The sequence below is a fragment of the Elgaria multicarinata genome, chromosome 1 (genome assembly GCF_023053635.1).
Source record: "Elgaria multicarinata webbii isolate HBS135686 ecotype San Diego chromosome 1, rElgMul1.1.pri, whole genome shotgun sequence".
NCBI classification, from domain to species: Eukaryota; Metazoa; Chordata; class Lepidosauria; order Squamata; family Anguidae; genus Elgaria; species Elgaria multicarinata.
Genome location: NC_086171.1, coordinates 39,100,201 through 39,120,244, shown reverse-complemented (window position 1 = coordinate 39,120,244; position 20,044 = coordinate 39,100,201). Strand labels below are relative to the sequence as shown.

General features: G+C 42.2%; 1 protein-coding gene across 1 annotated transcript in view; it reads right to left on the bottom strand.

The window, feature by feature from the left end:
- The window catches only part of EXOG (exo/endonuclease G), a 32,821-nt gene extending 16,581 nt beyond the window's left edge, over positions 1-16,240 (bottom strand). Inside the window, exons 1-5 of the mRNA XM_063147432.1 lie at positions 16,026-16,240; positions 11,757-11,906; positions 8,485-8,624; positions 7,985-8,061; positions 3,774-3,888 (exon numbers count right to left, since the gene is read on the bottom strand). Coding sequence (XP_063003502.1) covers positions 3,774-3,888; positions 7,985-8,061; positions 8,485-8,624; positions 11,757-11,906; positions 16,026-16,224 — 681 coding nt within the window. The 5' untranslated portion in view covers positions 16,225-16,240. The remainder of the gene's footprint in view (positions 1-3,773; positions 3,889-7,984; positions 8,062-8,484; positions 8,625-11,756; positions 11,907-16,025) is intronic.
- Positions 16,241-20,044: the final 3,804 nt, after the last annotated feature.

Sequence of the window (20,044 nt, the reverse complement as noted above, 5' to 3'; positions counted from 1 at the left end):
GCAAAGTAATTCCAGCTAGCCTGAAGTCACCCTACCCCTGCTTCCAACCCCTATGCAACTACAATTGTGTTTCTTCCCAGCCTCCATTGTTTAGGGCTAATTTTCTCCAAAATTAATGAGAAAATGTTAATATATTCCTAGAATCTATTTGCTTTCTTATTCTATATTACTAAAGTTGCATTCTCTTGCATGCAAGAGAGAGAGTTCTGTTTAAAAATATTATTGTCATTCTTTGGAAAGATGCTTATCATTCCAATCTTGTGTGCTAAACAGATTATTTACCCAACAGGTTTTGTTACTCTCTTGTTTGCCAACAGCAATATCACATTAAAGAATTACATAAAGTTGATTTATTTATTAAAATTATGGTTTGTGACTTTCATACACTTATTTATTCTCTCACAATACTATAAATGCTACTAATGGTTCAGGGATTTTGTTTAAATTTTTCCAAACATTCAGGGGAAAATATCTGCAATTTTTATTATAAAACAATGCTTTCCCAAGGTGTGTGAGTGTGTGTGTAGATGGAGGAACTTCAAATCATTTCTAGATCAATAGTAATAGAAATTTGATTCCCCCCTCCCCCCCTACATACACAAGAGGTCAAAAAGATAAATACAACTCAATAGCTATAATAGCCAGAGATTAATTAATGTGTGTGCTTAATCAGCTAATTCACACACTATTTAGATTTAGGCTCTTCAGTATGGGAAAACTCTCCTAACCATAAGGACAATTCAGTAACAGAATGACCTCCTAACAAGCTTGTATAATTTCCTTCTTTGAGTGACTTGTTTCATCCAATTTAAAGCTATAGGGACCGGGGGGGGGGGGGGAACAGAAATGGTAAATCAAGGAATTCTCCAATTCCAGAGGAAGAGAAATTGAAATCATAATAATAATAATAATAATAATAATAATAATAATAATAATAATAATGATGATGAAGCCATTAATGGTGGCAAATAAATTGCACAAACACATCCTCATGCAATTGGTCTGGCATTTTAACACATTGGGATGAGCCTATGACAACTTGAACCAGTTCTCATTAGTGGGTCACCAACAAACAACAAATAAAATGATTAAAGATCACCTTATGCTGCTCTTTCCATGCTAGAAGTAAATATGAGAAACATCCCTCAGACCATCTTGACTTGTGCTGTGGCGTTTTATGTCAGAACTATGTCTAACAGTGTTTACACATGGCTTCTTAGAAACATGCCCCTTGGAGTTCAATAGGAATTATTCCCAGGGAGGTGTGTATAGAATTGCAACCTAAAAGGATTTCTCACTCTTTTAAGCAGCACTGTATTTATTCATATCTTAAGTGATCCTATTTACAAAAGGAATTTATCACTTTTACTAAATACCTCCTCTTTAATTCTTAATCCATTTAGTCATTATGTGTTAGATTCAACATGGGGCATGTCTACACCAGCGCTTTTTCCTGAGGGTCGTCCCTGGATCATCCCTGTGCATCCAAGTGACGCACAGGGGATCCTGGGGCAGGCAGGGATGACCCCTGCATTTTCACCAGGTTCCCCGTATTTCACCAGGTTCCCCGTATATACAAATGACTCCTGCTGAAATTTCCTTTTCAATACAACTGTTAAAGATACAGAAGCCCTGTCCTCCTTTTCATATGGTCACCCTAGGATTGTGGAAGTAGGTAAGTCCGCGATCCTCCCCCTCCCTCTACACCCTTAAGGTGTAGACATACCCATGGTTAGATTAAAAAGAAGAAGAGAGATGCATAATTAACCATTTGGACACTTCAACAATGAAAATCCCTCGAACAAGATGTTTTCACTGAAGTATAAAACAAATATAAGGAACAAAAACAGATCACGGCAACTTGTTGGTGACAAAGTTCTAAATTATGCATTTAATCTGGGTTCAATTTGAGTGAAGCGTAGAAGAAAAATGATTACAGAAAGATACATTTAGAAGCAAAAATCTGCTAGCGGACAAAAGTCACTAAACTGACATTCTCTGGAGAACAGCAATGTATAAAACAAGATGCTGTCATTTTGATTTGCTCTGGACAAAGATGGAAAACCTACTTCTGCGTCTCCAGTGACACAGAACAGATTCTTCCTGCTGGCATTCTCTTTTACATTTCCAGAAATGTATTTATATTCTGCAAATGTATCTCTCAATACCAAGTGTGGTCATCAGTCTATGTTTGCAACAAATGCTTTCACCAAGGCAAACAAACTGATGGCACATGCCCTGGGATAAACCAACTTCAGCCGACAGACAGAAGAGCAGCAGCATACATGGCTTGGGACCTCGATACTTGAGGGAGCGCCTCTCCTTATATATGCCTGCCCTCCCCTTGAGATCTGTTGGAGGAGCCCTTCTCCGCATCCCACCAACACAACACACACGCTATGGTGGGACATGGGAGAGGGCTTTCTCTGCTGTGGCACCCTGACTGTGCAATGCCCTCCCCTTGGAGGCCCGACTGGCATCAACGCTGACTTTATTCCGGCGCCAAGTAAAAATATTGATTTTTAACAAAGCCTTTAATGGTTAAATTCACCTGGCTTGCACATTGTTTTAACTGTTTTAATTGTTTTTACTGCTTTTAAATTATATACTGGTTTTAACTTGGTTTAATTTTTTAGCTGTGTATATTTATGGTTTTATATTGTATAATTTTATTTGTACGCCGCCCTGAGATCCTAGTGATATGGGGTGGGATACAAATGTTTTAAATAAAGAAAGAAAGAAAGAAAGAAAGAAACATGGGGTTTCAGGTTAATTCCGTTCATAATGAGCAGTAAACAGTAACGTAGCCCAAGTTAAAGGAACAACATTGTCATGACCAATTTTTCTTGGGCGTGTGTGTGTGTGGGGGGGTGTTCCTTCATCCTTAAGAGATCTAAAAATAATATGTCTATATGGACAATAAACAGTTCTCTAAAGCCATCTAAATTAATGTTATTGCTAACTTTTAACAATGCACGCAATGCAATTGTAAACCAGAGCTAAGTGTATTTTGCAGTTATACAAAGCACCAAAAATTTAGTATTGGTGCAACAATCAGTCTCCTGACATTCTCAGGTTTCATTCGTTGGGAGAATGTTCATTTCTAGTCCATTTGGCTGTGAAGATAGGGTTGAAAGTGTATAGGGAACGTTTAATGAAATTTATGCTGATAGAGGAAGGGTTCAAAGCACGGGACTTTGACACCCTGAGTATCACCTCAACCTTCCTCACAACTACCGCAAATAGAAGAAATTATGCAAAAGCAAGCTATTTTATTTATTTAAAGCATGTTTTATCTCACCTTCCCAGAAGTTCCTCAGTCATTGTATCATTTAAACAACTTCACTTTTCTGGATGCGGTATATTGGAGACATGCACTGCTTGGCGGTATCATGAAATTTTATTTTATTTCAAAATAGTGGTCAAAATAAAGGTAACAAAGAGAAGAAAATAACTAAAGAAACGTCAATTCTCACTGTTTGCCAGCTACAAGTTGCTATTGCTTCCCACAAAAGATGTGACTTAAGTTTAGCAACTCAGGCTGCTAGTTCACTCCATGCATGCAATCCCATATTAGCTTTCAACAGATGAGGGCAGCAGAGAACAAAACCAAAATTTCAACAACTCAGGCACTTCTGTTCCTCAAAACATGCCTTCCTATATTGCATTCTACAAAAGTCTTAAGACAAACTGCCAGGCAGAAAGCTCCAATAAGATCCAAAGGGATCTCATTCCAAATAATATGGCCGGATTCACAGGGTGCAATTGCTTACCTGATAGACAACTCTTTTCTTCCCATCATCATCCATCATAGGTAAAGTCAAAGGTCCTGAAACAACCCAGACATCTTCAAATCTTTCAGTCAGTTCCCGGCAATACATTTCTATTCTGTAAATATGCCAAACAGACTGGGTAAACAGATGGGTCGGAATATGGAAAGGGGGAGGGGAGAGAAATTCCCACCTTTCCTAGAACAAAGGAGGGCAAGTGGACATTTTGGAGAGGGAGGGGGTATAATATTTTTCAAATTATGCATATTCAATTTAGTATAATGCCAGAAATTGGTAAATGAAAGCATCGATTTTTTAGTTTATTCCTGTGTAAAGCTTTAGCTCTGCAACATCATAAATCAAGTCTTTGGCTTGTTTTCCTGTCATTCATAAGAAAGTATCTTTGCTCACCCTCAGTAGTTAATGGCATTTCCCCTTTTAATTCATTTGCAAGAACCTTCCCAGGCATTGCTCCACAAGCTTTTGAGAAGCTAATGACCCTGTTCAAGAGACACTCTAAGCCACAGTGTTTAAGCATTTTGAACTAAACATTTTGGCTTAGCGTGTCGTGTGAACCATTCCTAACCATAGTGGCTACATAACCATGGTTTAAACATGCTCACTAGCCATTTGCTGTAAAAGGGTTAGCGCATAACCATGGCTTAGCATGTCGTCTGAACAGGCCCTCTGAGTCACAAAGCATCATAGCTCAATTGTATAATTTCCTGATAAGCTTGTTTCAACTACTATTTCACTTTTACACATCCTGGAGGAAAAGGCTATCAATGGCTACTAGCCCTGATGATTATGTGCTACCTCCAGTAACTGAGGCAGTAAAGCCTGTGTGCTCCAGTTGCTGGCTGGGAGGGTGCTGTTGCACCATGTCCTGCTTTGTTGGTCCATGGTCAACAGCTGGTTGGCCACTGTGTGAGCAGAGTGTTGGACTAGATGGACCCTCAGTCTGATCCAGCATCAGGGCACTTCTTATGTTCTTATGAGGTTCGAAAAAGCACATCACGGCACCACACAAGTTCAAAGAGAGTATTGCAGAATAGACAACTACGAAGTTATTTATTGAAAATGGCACTTTCTGTTTTATGTTTGCTACATTCCAAGGCAGTCTCGGTGGCCGAGATCACCTTTCATCAGCTTAAATTGATATATGAGCTGCTAGACTATCTGCACAGAGATAGGTATATGATGTATGACAATGGAACCAATTGCCTAAGGAGGCGGTGGGCTCTCCCACACTAGAGGCATTCAAGAGGCAGCTGGACAGCCATCTGTCACGGATGCTTTAAGGTAGATTCCTGCAATGAGCAGGGGGTTGGACTCTATGGCCTTATAGGCCCCTTCCAACTCTACTATTCTATGATTCTATGATAGTTATCCACACTCTGATAACCTGGTTGGATTACTGCAATGTGTTTTACGTACCGCTACCTTTGAAGACAGTTCAGAAACTTTAGTTAGTTCAAAACAGAGCTGCTAGGCTACTAACTGGGACTGGCCAATATGATCATGCGATGCCAGTGTGCCATAAACTGCACAGTCCATTTCTGAGTCCAATTTAAAAGATTGGTGTTGTCTTTTAAAGCCCTAAATAGCCTTAGGTCATCTTTGGAGGCCCTCCTCCTGGTGCCTATACCGAAAGAAGCTAGGTGGGTAGCTACAAGACAAAGGGCCTTCTCAGTTGTAGCACCCTACTTATTATTATTATTTATTTATATATATAGCACCATCGATGTACATGGTGCTGTACAGATAACACAGTAAATAGCAAGACCCTGCCGCATAGGCTTACAATCTAATAAAGTTGTAGTAAACAATAAGAAGGGAAGGAGAATGCAAACAGGCACAGGGAAGTGTAAACAGGCACCGGGAAGGGTGAAGCTAACAGTATAGAGTCAGAACAAACTCAAAGTTTAAGAGCTATAGGGAAAAGAAAAGTTTTTAGCTGTGTTTTAAAAGCTGTGATTGAGTTGGTAGTTCTCAGGTGTTCTGGAAGAGCATTCCAGGCATGAGGGGCAGCAGAAGAAAATGGACGAAGCCGAGCAAGGGAAGTAGAGACCCTTGGGCAGGCAAGAAGCATGGCATCAGAGGAGCGAAGAGCACGAGCGGGGCAATAGTGTGAGATGAGAGAGGAGAGATAGGCAGGAGCTAGACCGTGAAAAGCTTTGAAGGTCAACAGGAGAAGTTTATATTGGATTCTGGAATGAATTGGGAGCCAATGAAGAGATTTCAGAAGCGGAGTGACATGGTCAGAGCGGCGGGCCAGGAAGATGATCTTAGCAGCAGAGTGGTGGACAGAGACCAGCGGACTGATGTGAGATGAGGGGAGGCCAGAGAGGAGGAGGTTGCAGTAGTCCAACCGAGAGATAACCAGTGCGTGAACGAGAGTCTTGGCAGAAGAGACAGACAAAAATGGTCGAATCCTGGCAATATTATACAGGAAGAAACGACAAGATTTAGCTACTGCCTCGATATGAGGAATAAAGGAGAGCGAGGAATCAAATATAAAGCCAAGGCTACGAGTTTCCTTGACCGGAGTAAGCGTGACATCGTTGACAGTAAGAGAGAATGAGAGATGAGGAGAAGGTTTAGGAGGAAAAACAAGCAGTTCAGTTTTTGCCATATTGAGTTTCAAACGGCGATGAAGCAGCCAGGCTGAGATATCTGAAAGACATGCTGAGATACGATCGTGGACATCAGGAGAAAGTTCCGGAGATGAGAGGTATAGTTGTGTGTCATCGGCATACAGGTGATATTGGAGGCCATGAGATTGAATAAGTTTACCCAAGGGCAGCATGTATAGAGAAAACAGCAGCGGGCCAAGCACCGAGCCTTGCGGAACCCCTACTGAAAGGAGAAAGGAGGAGGACGAGCTGCCGTTAGCCGACACGCTGAAAGAGCGACCCTCTAGATAGGAGGCGAACCACTTATGGAATGACCTTCCCAAAGAGATTCGCATGACACCTAAATCATTATCTTTTTGGTGGTAGGCAAAGGCCCTTCTTTTCTCCCAGGCATTTTAGAGATCTAGTTCTAGATTTGTATAGCTCTTTTATCTATTTCTGTACTGTTTGTTGTATTGTATTCTTTTTAATATTTGTATTGCATTTTATATATTTAATTGTTTGTATGATATTTTAATCTTTTAACTGTTTGTAATCTGCCTCGAGAAAACGGGTTATATAATAAAATAAATAAATAAATAAATAAATAAATAAACATTCCTTGATTGCTTCATGCTTGTGTTATTGTTTGGTTTGCACCTTGATGTTTATAGCCTGCTGAGCCACAGAGGAAACCAACACCATATTTGCACCTTTTAGGTACAAGGAGATAGCACTTTGTTTGCATCCTAATGAATAGGGGAAACAGTACTTTGCACCTTGGTGAGTGAGCAGAGGTGAGAGTATCTGTTTGCAAGTGGTAGGCAAGGGACCATTCATGGATTCATCCGCTTTAGTAGCTACCAAATTAACAGAAATCATTTTCATACTGTTTTCCCTGCTTGAAGCAAGCTAATTCTATTTCTGTGGCAGTGTGTGTCTAATTAATTGAATTTCATTCCATTCACTGGATTTGTATGCTTTAAACTGTTATGCGCTACGAGCCTTCAGAAAAGGAGAGATTATAAATCTCAATAAATACATATTTGAACCCTGTACTAAGGCTTAACATGCCTACCACTTGCCCTGGGCAATATTCCTCTCATTGCATAAACACGTTGCAGGGGCTTTCTGGCCAGATCATCAGAATACCAATAGTGTGTTGCCCCCTCTATCCCAGAGAGAACAACTATCCAACTTTTTCTTGCTTATTTATTCTTCTTTAGCTTTGGGTGCTTCACTTCCTATTTTGTAGTTCTCTCCAGTTTGGAATGAAATATATTTAAGGTTACAATACTAAGAACAGAAGAGGAGCCCTACTGGATCAGACCAAGGGTCTATCTAGTCCAGTATTTTGTTCACACAGTAGCCGGCCAGCTGTAGACAGGAAACCCACCAGCAGCACATGAGTGCAAAGCATCCTCCTGACCATGTTCCTATGCCTGTTTAGATAGAAAGAAGTCCTACAACTCCCACCATTCCCTAGCCAGCATGACTGGCTAGGGAACACTGGAAGTTGTAGGACTCTTCTAAAATGTTTAAAATACCACTTAACTGAATTTTACTTTGTACTTAGTACTTAATTTAGCAACAACCTACCTATTCCAGAATCCAGCATTATTCTCATAGTTCTGAGGTACAATGTTGGACAGATAAAATGTTTCTGCCATGGCTTTCTACATGAAAAACAGAATTGTAATTGAATTTTAGAAGGATGCCTAAGCCTATTTAAGCACTTAGAATTAAGCAGAATAAAGTGATCAGAATCATGCTCTTTCACAGGAAACAACCAATAAAACATTTACACAGAAAACGGCAATGCCCTAGCATCATTATGTGTTGTATTATATTTCAAGATTGGTGTTTTCAGTCTCCTTTTAACTTTCTACCACTATGAGCTAGGTAGAAAAGTTGAAAGATTAGCCCATGACCACAGAGCACTTTGACGGTCCTGTGACGAATTCAGGAACGATATTCTAATCCCATGTTTTTTACTATTACTTTGTTCTGCTGAAAATGTCACGGTGCAAATTATTTTCAATATTCCTTCCCCTCCACTTTAGAGAAACAAGGAGCAAAAAATTAAGTAGTAGTCCTACTGGTGAGTATTTGTTATCCCCTGCTGGTGCCATATGGCCTCGTGACCAGCCACTCCCGATGTAGTCTTCATTCATGGCACTGAACATTGGAGGGATGCTAGGATCAGGTCTAAATTTACAATGTTTTCTGTCTGCATTGCCTGAGGAACAAGATAATAAATGGTTTGATAACATTTCCACATTAAAAAAAACCTATACTGAAAGCAGCTTTAAATACTTAATAATAATAATAATAATAATAATAATAATAATAATAATAATAATAATAATAATAGAATTCTGGGGCATATTCTAGGGTACACACTCAATTCACATGGAACACTAGCTAGGCTTGTTGAGTCTCATTATTACGCTGTGTGAGATGAGACTGTGCATTCAAGACTTTCATGCAACTTTGCAATGCAGGAAAGATTGGGAGTGGTAGTAAACTGTCTTTGAGGAAAGACTCTCTTCCATTACTGATGTTACTCAATGAGAAACCTGATATGGTTCTAATGAAGGCCAGGTTTCCCTACAACAGACTTTGGAGCAAGAGGACTCAATGACTAGGTTATGACCACATGATAACTAATGGTGGTTTAAATAGTCGATGGGTTAACTTTGTGTGGAGGGAGTTTTTAAAGCCACGCTTGTTTTTTTGGCTGAAATAACCAATGCTGTGCAGAGTTGGCTGTTTGAACCACCGTTGGTTATGTGTTGGGTGAAGGGCACTGTTGGTTATTTCCTCAGCCACTGTTGGTTATTTCGTCAGCCAGAGTTGCAAGGCAAGAGCAGTCAAAGCAGCAGCTGCCGCTCTAGTCCAGACGGCAGGAAAGATTTTCAGCAGCAATGGCTGACGGGATACTAGCGGGAGGACTGACAGGGGAGAAGGGCGGAGGATGAGTGAATAATAATCAACTCAACACTGATCCTAATCCACACCACAGTTATTATCACGATAAACAAGTGTTGAGCTGATTATTTCCCCACCGTTGACTATCATGTTGTCTGAATGCATTTACCTCAAGCTTTTCAAAATATTCAAAAGACCCTAGGTTTAAAGTATCAATGCCCTAGCTGCATTGCACGAATATACAGCTTATAATTCCACAGGTTCTTCTATAGTTGGTTGCATTTCAGAATCCCACATCGAAACCACATTGGGCTGCTTATGATGCACTGCTCAGTGTGCAATTATTTATTGCCTTATATTTTAAGAACTTGAGACTTGCAAGCTGATCCTAAAGCCTGCTATGCATAGGCTGTGACACTGTGGCACTGCACTGGTGTAGCAAGACACCCAGGTAACTGCACCCATAGAAGCTAAGGACAATGCAATTGCAGCAGTGCAAGAACTTGCATAAATCAAATGTGGACAGAAGAGGGCACGGTGAGGAGTTTGTGACATTGAGTGCATCCTACACAGACCAACAGAATCAGGCATCTCCTTTTAGTGGTGCAATGTGGGAACCACAGATGTTGTTAATAAAATATCGCAAGTTTCAAGTGACAATACCCATAGCTCAAACAGTTTTCACAAAGCAGGACACACAAGAGACAATGCTATGCCTCAGGGCCAAACTACACATTACATGCATGTGTGTTAACTGTAGCCCAACACCCAGGGGCACAGACCTCAATTTTATCAGGATGGGGGCATGTGGCTAAACTTGGAAAAGGGGGGCTAGGCTTATTTGTTTACATTTATGTATATATTTCTATTTCTGGAAAACATCCTTCATCAACAATGAATCCTAGAGTGTTTGAAGTCACATATCAAAACAACAATAATAACACTACCCCACTATCCATGGTCCTATACAATATACCAGAGTTCTTCAAACCTTTTTCTATGTTACTATGTTACCATGTTACTATGTACATGGTGCTGTACATAGTAAAACTATATATATAGTGTGTGTGTGTGTGTGTGTGTGTGTGTGTGTGTGTGTGTGTATATATATATATATATATATATATTGTTCAGAAATATTTAAAAGTTACCCCACCCCACCCCCACCCCGCCCACAGTAATTCCTAAAAGGGCAACATTTAGTCCTACAAGGCCTGAGGGAGTAGGAGGAAATTAATCTGAAGAAGGCTGAACCTCACACAAAAGGAGAGCGGCTTTTGTCTTGTAAAGAAATCTGCTGGGCAGCTGAGGAGGAAGCAGGGTTTGCTTGGAGGTAATTTAAACTGACCCCCAAACACATAACAATACAGACAATGGGAGACTGACTGAGGAATCTGCCAGCCAGGCTGCGAGTTTACTGATGTTACCTGGTTGGGCACTGGCCCTCTGGTAAGTCCTGGTGGGGGCATTGCCCTCACCTGGGAAATCCTGGTGGGAGCTTGAGCCCCTCCCCGCCGTAGATTACACTTATGCCAACCCCCCCACGTTTGAAATTAAAAAATGCTTTGGGAAGGGGTGATTAGGAGCAAAGAAGTATGGGTGGAGAAAAAGTTAAATGACCCCTCCCATGGCTTCTCCACTTTTAATCATAGAATCATAGAATCATTGAATAACGGAAGGGGCCTACAAGGCCATCGAGTCCAACCCCCTGCTCAATGCAGGAATCCACCCTAAAGCAACCCCGACCGATGCTTGTCCAGCTGCCTCTTGAAGGCCTCTAGTGTGGGAGAGCCCACAACTTCCCTAGTAACTGATTCCATTGTCGCACTGCTCTAACAGTCAGGAAGTTTTTCCTGATGTCCAGCTGGAATCTGGCTTCCTTTAACTTGAGCCCGTTATTCTGTGTCCTGTACTCTGGGAGGATCGAGAAGTGATCCTGGCCCTCCTCTGTGTGACAACCTTTTAAGTATTTGAAGAGTGCTATCATGTCTCCCCTCCATCTTCTCTTCTCCAGGCTAAACATGCCCAGTTCTTTCCCAATCCAGAACAGTTTTTCCATGTATTGCATGTATTTTGCATGCAGTACATGGCAAATGCCTCTTTAAGATCTATAAATTTCGGCTTGGTTTGGTAGCCAACCACTCTTTCCAGTGGGAAGTGGGGGTCAGCTTTTTCCTGATCCACAGAGGAAAAAAAATCCCTTCTGTACCTGCTGCCCGGTGGAACAGTGGATGGTGCTGCTGCAAGTGTATGTAAATGCCTGTACTATTTCCTTTCTATCTAACGCATGGCACTGATGCTGCATTCCAGCAAAAAACACAGCATGGTCTTATTTTGACAAGGAGAGATCTTCATGCATAGCCAGTGAAGTACCTCTAACCCACAAGGAAATTAATTACAACAATAGGAAAGACAGAGACACAGACAAGAGTTCACTAACCCAAGGTCTTGAGTTTCGAAATATGTTCAATCACCCATCTAGGTACTCGTTTTGCCTGATCATAAGATAGTGCGTGATTGGTGTAAAATTTGATCTGGGTTCCAGCTGCAGGAAAGCCATACTTTTTCAACACAGACTCTGTTACAGGTTCTAAGAGAAAAACATAGAGAACATCACCCATAGAAGAGTTGAAAGAAAGAACAAAAACCACATTTTATATGCCAATCCTATTAAGAACAGAACACTTCCCCCCAGTCTTATAAAACTCCTTATTTAGAATGGTTCCTGGTGTAGAACACCATATCCATTGGTGATGCTAATAAATACTACTACTACTACTTCTAATAATAATAATAATGTCTTAATTTGCTTTGTTCAGATTTACTATGTATCTATGATTCTTTTAAAGGCCCTTTCTACCAGTCCTAAGCCTTCAGGACGGGGCAGGATAAACGGCTAAATAAATGAAATAATATACAAATTTCTAGATACCAGGCAGCATCAGAATTTCAGGAACACAGCATGTGCTCAAGTGTGCAAGAAGATCATAAACAAAGAGGATGGGAGGAGAAAAAAAGTTATATTTAATTAATAGTTTAGACTCGTGTGTGTAAAATGGGCATTTCCCCTCCTGGCAGAGCTCCTGTGCCTTTAGTTGGGGAACATGTGACCTTCAAGATGTTGGCGGATTGCAACTCCCATCAGCACTAGTCACTATAAAAAATGTCAGGGGCCAAGGGCCAGTGATCATAGATTATGGGAATTATTTTTATTTATTAAATGTATTCATTGCTTCCCAATGCAAAAAGCAGTCTTGAAGCAACTCTCACACACAAATACAGAAATATTAATATTGCAAAATCAAAGTCAATATAAATCATAAGCACATTAACGCAAAAATAAAAAACACATAATTTAAGAATACAATATGAAAAGTGTTCATCCACAATACATAAAATCTCCACACACACCCCGCCACAGTCTAGAATGAACCCCACAAAAACAGCCCACAATAATTGGGCCATAGCTAATGTTCAAATGCCTGGGAAAATAAGTACGTCTTTCCCGGTGCTGAAAGGATGATAGTGTTGGTGCTAGACAAACTGTCTGGGGGAAAGAGCGTTCCATAAACATGGGACTATCACAGAAAAGGCCTGTTCCTGAACTCCCCCCACCAAGTTCTTCTCAAAGAGGGCAGACAGAGAAGGGCCTTGGAAGCCGAGCTCTGAGTAGGTTCAGATGGGGAGAGTTGGCTCTTGAGATATGATGGTCCTAAGCCATGTAGGGCTTTACAGGTTAAAACCAGCACTTTCAATTTGGCCTGAAAACACCAATGCAGGCGAGCCAAGGCTGGACTTGTATGTTCACATCACCTAGTCCCAATCAGCAACTTGAGTTTCCAAACAGTCTTCAAAGGCAGCCCAACATACAACCTCTTGCAGTAATCTGACCTAGAGGTTACCAGACAAGTTATCTTCATCCAGATACACACAGCTGCGCTACCAGCCAAAGCTGGTAGAATGCAGTCCCCACCATGGAGACCACCTGAGCCTGTAACAATGATTGATCCAGGAGTGGCCCCATGCTCATACTTGCTCCTTCAGGGGCAGTGTGATCCCATTAAGAGTTGCACTTCCCACATCTAGAACCACCCAGCAGCAGAGGCTCAGTCTTGTCTGGATTGAGCCTCAATTTATTGGGTCTCATCCAGTCCGTTACCAACGCCAGACACCAAAACACATTGTTGTCTAAAATATCTGGAGGGCACCAGGTTGCCTGCCACTGTTCCTTGTTGACTGGTAGCAGCTCTCCAGGAGATGCCAGGAATTGAATCTGGGACCACCTGCAAACTGAGCATAAACTCTGATCCTTCACAGCACTTTTCAGTAGTTTCTACACAAGGATCCTAAGGCCAAAATCCCACGCACATTTTATTATTTATTACTTTTTATTCCACCTTTACTACAAGGAGCTGAAAGCAGCATACTCCCTCTCCTCACCATCTTTATCTTCACAGCAAACCTGTGAGTTAGATTGGATTAGGCTAACAGGAAATGATTATCCCAGTTACAGTGAGCACACGTTTGGACGATTTCTTGTCTGATACTGAATAATATTGGCTCACCCAGAGGCAATATGAGTGATCACAGATGGAAACAAAATGCTGGATTAATGGACCTTTGGTCTGATACAGCAAGACAGTTCTTATGCTCAAATGGCAGAGGAGCTCTTCCAGATAAAGAAATGGCAACCCTAAGCGATCACACATACACAGAGAATTTGAAAGAGAGTTTGAGGATAACCCACTTCACTTACCACATAACATTTTAAAATTTCAGTGTTTTGAAAGTGAAAAATGGACAATTAATTGCATACCATAGCCTTTCGCCCACCACTTCAGATTGATTTTTATGATAACAGTAATACAAATACACTTAAGCTACCATAAAATGAAAAATATGTCATTGCTAACAATTAACTACTGGTGTGACAGAGCCAGAGAAAACCACTTTCCCAATACAGTGCTGATTGATTTCCATTGTACACAGGGAGAAAGGAGGTGGATGTTATTTTTAATTCAATTTCTATTTAACAATTTATGAATAAACCACAGGTTGCTATGTTTGATTTTTGTGCCATGGTAAAATAATGTTTGCTTTTAAAAAAAATGTACTTTTATTGCACAAACAAAGGCAAACAAGTATTAAAAGTAACTTATTTCAAAACCAATTGTTACAAACAGAACACATAAAAGAAACCTATTCTCTATTCTGTTGTGCACAATCTTTTCAGTGTGTTCTAAAACATAACTAGCATAACTAGCATAAAACATAACTAGCATAACTCCCATGGGCCTAAAATTCCATATTAATGGTATATTACCAATAGATTTTTGTATTCCTTTTAGAAATTGCCAGCAGAGTTCTAGAGAATGGTGTAGAACACTGATTCTCATATTTTCCTACCCCTTCACTGCCCACTTGAAAATTGCTGTGATCTCAGTAGACCACCTACTAAACTTTAATTCTACGAATCAAAGCACATACATAACTCATATTTTAATACATTTTTCTTCAGCTCTAGCATCACCATCAAAAACAGTGGCGTATTATGAAAACCAAAGGCCCTAGGCCAGGATGCTGAGAAGGTGCCTTTAAATGATACATATGTAGGGAAAAAATATTAGATTGCACTGCTGTCGTATTATGAAAATCACAGGCCCTGAGGCAAAGACCTTGTTAAGCCTATTTCATAATCTGGCCCTGGTCAAAAGTGCTTCAATTGCCATCATAAGAAAAGAAAAATCAAGTCTGTACTCCTTTCGTCGCCAGCTGAAGACCTTTTTATTCTCTCAGTATTTTAACACTTAATTTTAACTTAAATTTAAATTTTACTGTTTTAACTCTGTATTTTAATTTTATATCAGTTTTGCTGCATGGTTTTTATCCTGGTTGTGCTTTTTATACTGTATTTTGTATTTGTGCTTTTAACATGTTATTTGTTTTATTATGGTTTTAATTTTTGTGAACCGCCCAGAGAGCTTCGGCTATTGGGCTGTATAAAAATGTAATAAATAAATAAATAAATAAAGTCCAGTGTGAAGTTCAGACATTTTTATTGCTCCCCAACTGGGAGTTGTTAGGGTGACCATATGAAAAGCAGGACAGAACTCCTGTATCTTTAACAGTTGTATAAAAAATTTCTGCAGGTATCCTTTATATGTATGCAGCACCTGGTGAAATTCCCTCTTCATCACAACAGTTAAAGATGCAGGCGCTATACTAGATGAGATTAAGAGGGCAGGGCTCCTGCAGCTTTAACTGTTGTGGTGAAGTAGGAATTTCACCAGGTGCTGCATGCATACAAAGGACACCTGCTGAAATTCCCTTGTCTATACAACTGTGAAAGATACAGGAGTCCTGTCCTCCTTTTCATAGGGTCACCATTGAGTTGTGGGGCATTTTTTCCTGCCTGAACATGCACAGGATTGACCCCTGAGTCTTTACAACGCTCTTTACATGTCCTACTCGAGAGTAAGGCGCTCTGGTTTCAACGGGGCTCTGGGTGTTTTTGCTGTGGAAGTAAAAAAACCTTGAAGATTGTGACGAACTCCTTAAGGCGATCCATCCCCCACCCCCGCTGTAATCTCCTCAGCGCATCCCGTTCCCGCCCTTTTCTGTTGCCCTCCACCGACCGCCGCTGACTAGAAACAAGCGCCGCCGCGGGTCAGCCTTTTCAGCCACTGCGCCTGCGCACTCGCCTCCTTACCCTCCCGCTCTTGCTGTGGTGGAGGCGACGGCTCTTTGAGGGCGGGGACGGGGCTCTGTCGGAGCGGGGGTGGGATACGGGGTTCCCTAAGGAGCTTCATGGCGGCCAGCCCAGAGGCTGCGGCGCCCAGGGCCGCCCCACACACAAAGCCGCTGAAGAAGCGGCTCCGGGGGAAGCGGGCGCCCCATGTCTCCGCCATCACCCGGCTGTGAGGCGAAGGAGGGAGGGCGAAAGGCAGACGCCTCCCTCTTTCGCCTCAGTCAGCCGCGCAGCTTCGCCCGCTCCTCCTCCTCCTCCTCGGCTAATCCGCCCTCACGCCGCCCTGAGGGGAGGAAAAAGCGCGCGAAAGTTAACCTCGCAAATGGGCACTGCTCTCTTCCACCCTTCAAAGAGTCATTGATATCAACCGTCTCCAGCCTTTTCAGGCCTACGTTTAATTCTCAACTACAACATGGGGGCGGCTTTTGATTCTTCATTTATTATGTCATCTTAAGGGCCAATTCACGGAGTGGGGAGGGGAGTCCTACACAATTCCCAGTATGTCCCAAGCAGGGCATATGCAGCCACATAGGAGATTATTTCAGGGTGGCTTACAGTCACAAGAACAATGCAAATATGAAACTCAGTTTTATATCATGGCTGGCAGGGGCATGCTGGGAATTGTAGGACTTCTTTCTGTCTAAGCATGCATAGGATTGTATCGTAAGACTGCGGTCCCCAAACTTTTTGGCACTAGGGACCGGTTTCGTGGAAGACAATTTTTCTACGGACCGGGGGGGTGGGGTGGGAGCGTTTGAGGGGATGGTTTTGGGAAGCTGCCTGCCCCAGCATCCTGGCTTCGCTTCACCAGCCAAAGTGAAGCCAGGACGCTGGGGCGGGCGGGCGGCTTCGGAACGGTGCTCCCGGAAGTCGCTCTCCCAGGGTGGCTTCCAGCCGGGCGCACCATTCTGAAGCTGCCCCACCCCAGCGTCCTGCCTTTGCTTTGGCTGGGCAGGCAAGATGGTGCCCCGCACCCAGGTATTATTATTATTATTATTATTATTATTATTTATTTATATAGCACCATCAATGTACATGGTGCTGTACAGATTACACAGTAAATAGCAAGACCCTGCCGCATAGTGGGTGTGGGGGGGTGAAAGCAGCTCACCTGTGCGGCTCGGTTCCTAATAGGCCACGGACCAGTACTGGTCCGTGGCCTGGGGGTTGGGGACCCCTGTCCTAAGAGACTGTTCTGTGCCCCCAACCTCACACTCCTTTGAACAAGTGGTTGCATTTCGACATAGCACTAATTCCTGTGGAATTCCCTGCCTTCTGGAGGTCAGGCAGGCTCCAACCTTGTACTCCTTTCGGCGCCTCCTGAAAACATCTTTATTCCAAGAAGCCTTTCCTTAATATGCAGTCTTGAATCTCTGTTTTTGCTTCTTTTAAATTTTGTTTTAACTGTTTTATTGTTTTTATTTTCATTTTATCTTGTACACCGCTCCAAATTTTTTCAATGGGGAGCGGTATAGAAATATTCTAAATAAATAAATAATAAACCATAGTTTAGTGTTACGGAAATGAACCTTGAGCTGGCACACTCCCCCTCTCCTCCATTGATGCCATGAGGGGATCAGAAGCTTAGGCCTGTTGAAACAGGGAAAAAGCCTTACAACTCACAGCATTTCCAACTCAGCATATCTGTTAGAGGCACGCTGGAAACTAGAGCGTAAGCCTGTGTGTGTTAAGACAGAAAAAAATCCTACAACTCACAGCATGGGCATGCCAAATCAGAATTTCAGAGGGAAGAAAGTTCGACTCCATGGGATGCAGGATTTACTCCACTACAGCCCTGGAACTGTTGGCAGCCTACCAACAGTTCTTATGGGAAAAGGCAGCAACCTTCAACTCTCTCGGAAGACCCAGCAATAATATTCCAAGTTGAAGCCCTCAGACTTGTGGTCTAACAAATTATCATAGCCCCCGACATGGCTAACTGTGGCTCTATGACCATAGCAGCTGCTATATCTTTGAGACGTCATGCTTGGCTCTATACTACACAATTTCACCAGGACGCTAGATCCAGACTAGATGATAGTGAAGAAGGCCTTTTAAGCGCATCCATAGATGACACCCTTAACCATGTTTCCAAAATGAAGACATTCACCCAGAAGCTAAGAATGGGATCCCAATCTTCATTGACCTCTGTCAATCACATCTGTACTGGCAACACCAGTGGACAGACCTCAGCACCTATCCAACATGGACCACTTCCAAACAAGGCTTGTACTGCTTCTTCCACTCCAGGACACCCTTTCAACTTACACATGGTAAACCCCTGACCAATCCAAACAGTGTGTTTGACTCCTACAGAGGAGCCTGATCACTGGTTCCCCTTCAACAGAACAACAACAAACTTTTTATTCCAACCTTGAGGTCCATTAACACCAACAACTGGGTTCTTGCAGGCTGAGTTCGGACAACATGCTAATCAACCAGGGGGGGGGGAGGGGAGAGAATAGGAACAAAATGGCAGTCAACTGTTGATTAGCATGTCGTCTGAACTCAGCCTCTGTCACTGCCCAAAGCTATTCCATCGAATTCAAAGACACCCCTCCTACGAGGATCTTCTGCTCTACTTACTCCACTTGAGTTCTAAGGGAAGAAATTGCTACCCTTTAAGGAAGGATGTGATAGTCCCAGAAAAGAACAATCGCTACATTTGCCCATTCCTACAACTTACTCTTGATTTTTGGTACTGGTGTGTATGTTACTACATTACTCCCTTCTCTATCCACCTCCGGGAATGTCCAACACTCTCACGGACTTACTCATCAGGAACTACTCCACATGAGTGGGAACTCTCTCCTGCACTCACATTCAAATTCTTTGACACTGGCTATCAACCTCTGCTAAAGCACTAAACAAAAATGCCAATCTTTCTGCAGCAGAGTGGGTCAGGACATCTTCCTTTGGCACCCTAACATACACATTTGATGACCACTTGAAGAACCACAGTTACAGGTAAGCAACCTGTCTTTTCAGGGGTTACTTGCTAAAGTTCCTAAAATGTATTATGCATAACTTGGTTTGCTGATAAAATTATCTTGTGTTGGTGATTACACAAGCGTTTGAGGCGCCATTTATATTGAGTTCAATGTCAGACTCTGTCCTTCAAGCTATCTTTTTCTTCTTCAGTCCTGGTGCTGGGGGTTAGCAGGGCATTTGTTTTGGGACTTGGTTGATTTGACCTGTTCAGTCTCAAACATAGATACTGAGGGGCCAGTTTTGAGTTGTTGGCCTGAGGTGATGGCTGAAGCTGTTGGTACTGCAAGGGCTGGTACTCCTGATACTAGGAAGGGTTGCCCTGAAGCACCTTCCATCATGGTGTGTGCTGGAAGATGCTGAGAGAGAGCTAAGGCTGGCTTCTTGCAGATGGATGCCAAGGCAGTATGCAGAGGCCGATTTAGCGTGGCTGTATCTGCTGCCTTGAGGGCTTGTTCCAACAGCAGAGTGTGAAGGTGTGCCTTTCTGTTTCTCCTGGCATGCTTAGTAAAGGCCTGGCTGTCCACTCTATGTGCCTCTCTAAGGCAGAGAAAGAAGTTGGGTGTATCCGCCAGTCAACAGGTGCCCTTCCCACCACAGTGGGTGCAATTTTTGAAGAAGGCCTTGGAGGCCATGTGCCCCTAAGGGGCAAGTGGATAAGGAGGGAGAAAAAACTCAAGAACAAAGGAAATGAAGAGAAAGGAAAGGAAGAGATGAAGAGAGAGAAAATTAGAACTCTGTTTAGCATCCCAAGGAGGGGACAGTAGAATCTGAGATTTTTCTGTGAGGCAAGAGAAAGTTCCAAATGCTGACGTAGCAGAATATGCATTGTAGTGTGCAGAACTGATAAGAATTTCTTGTATTTTGTAGGTGTGACTATTTTTGTGAGCGTGACTCGAGAAAGTGGGAATGTATTCTTGTGCTGGAAGCAACATGCTGCTTAGCTTAGCAAAGATAACTTTGTCTGAGTATTACTGGTGTCAGTAACAGAC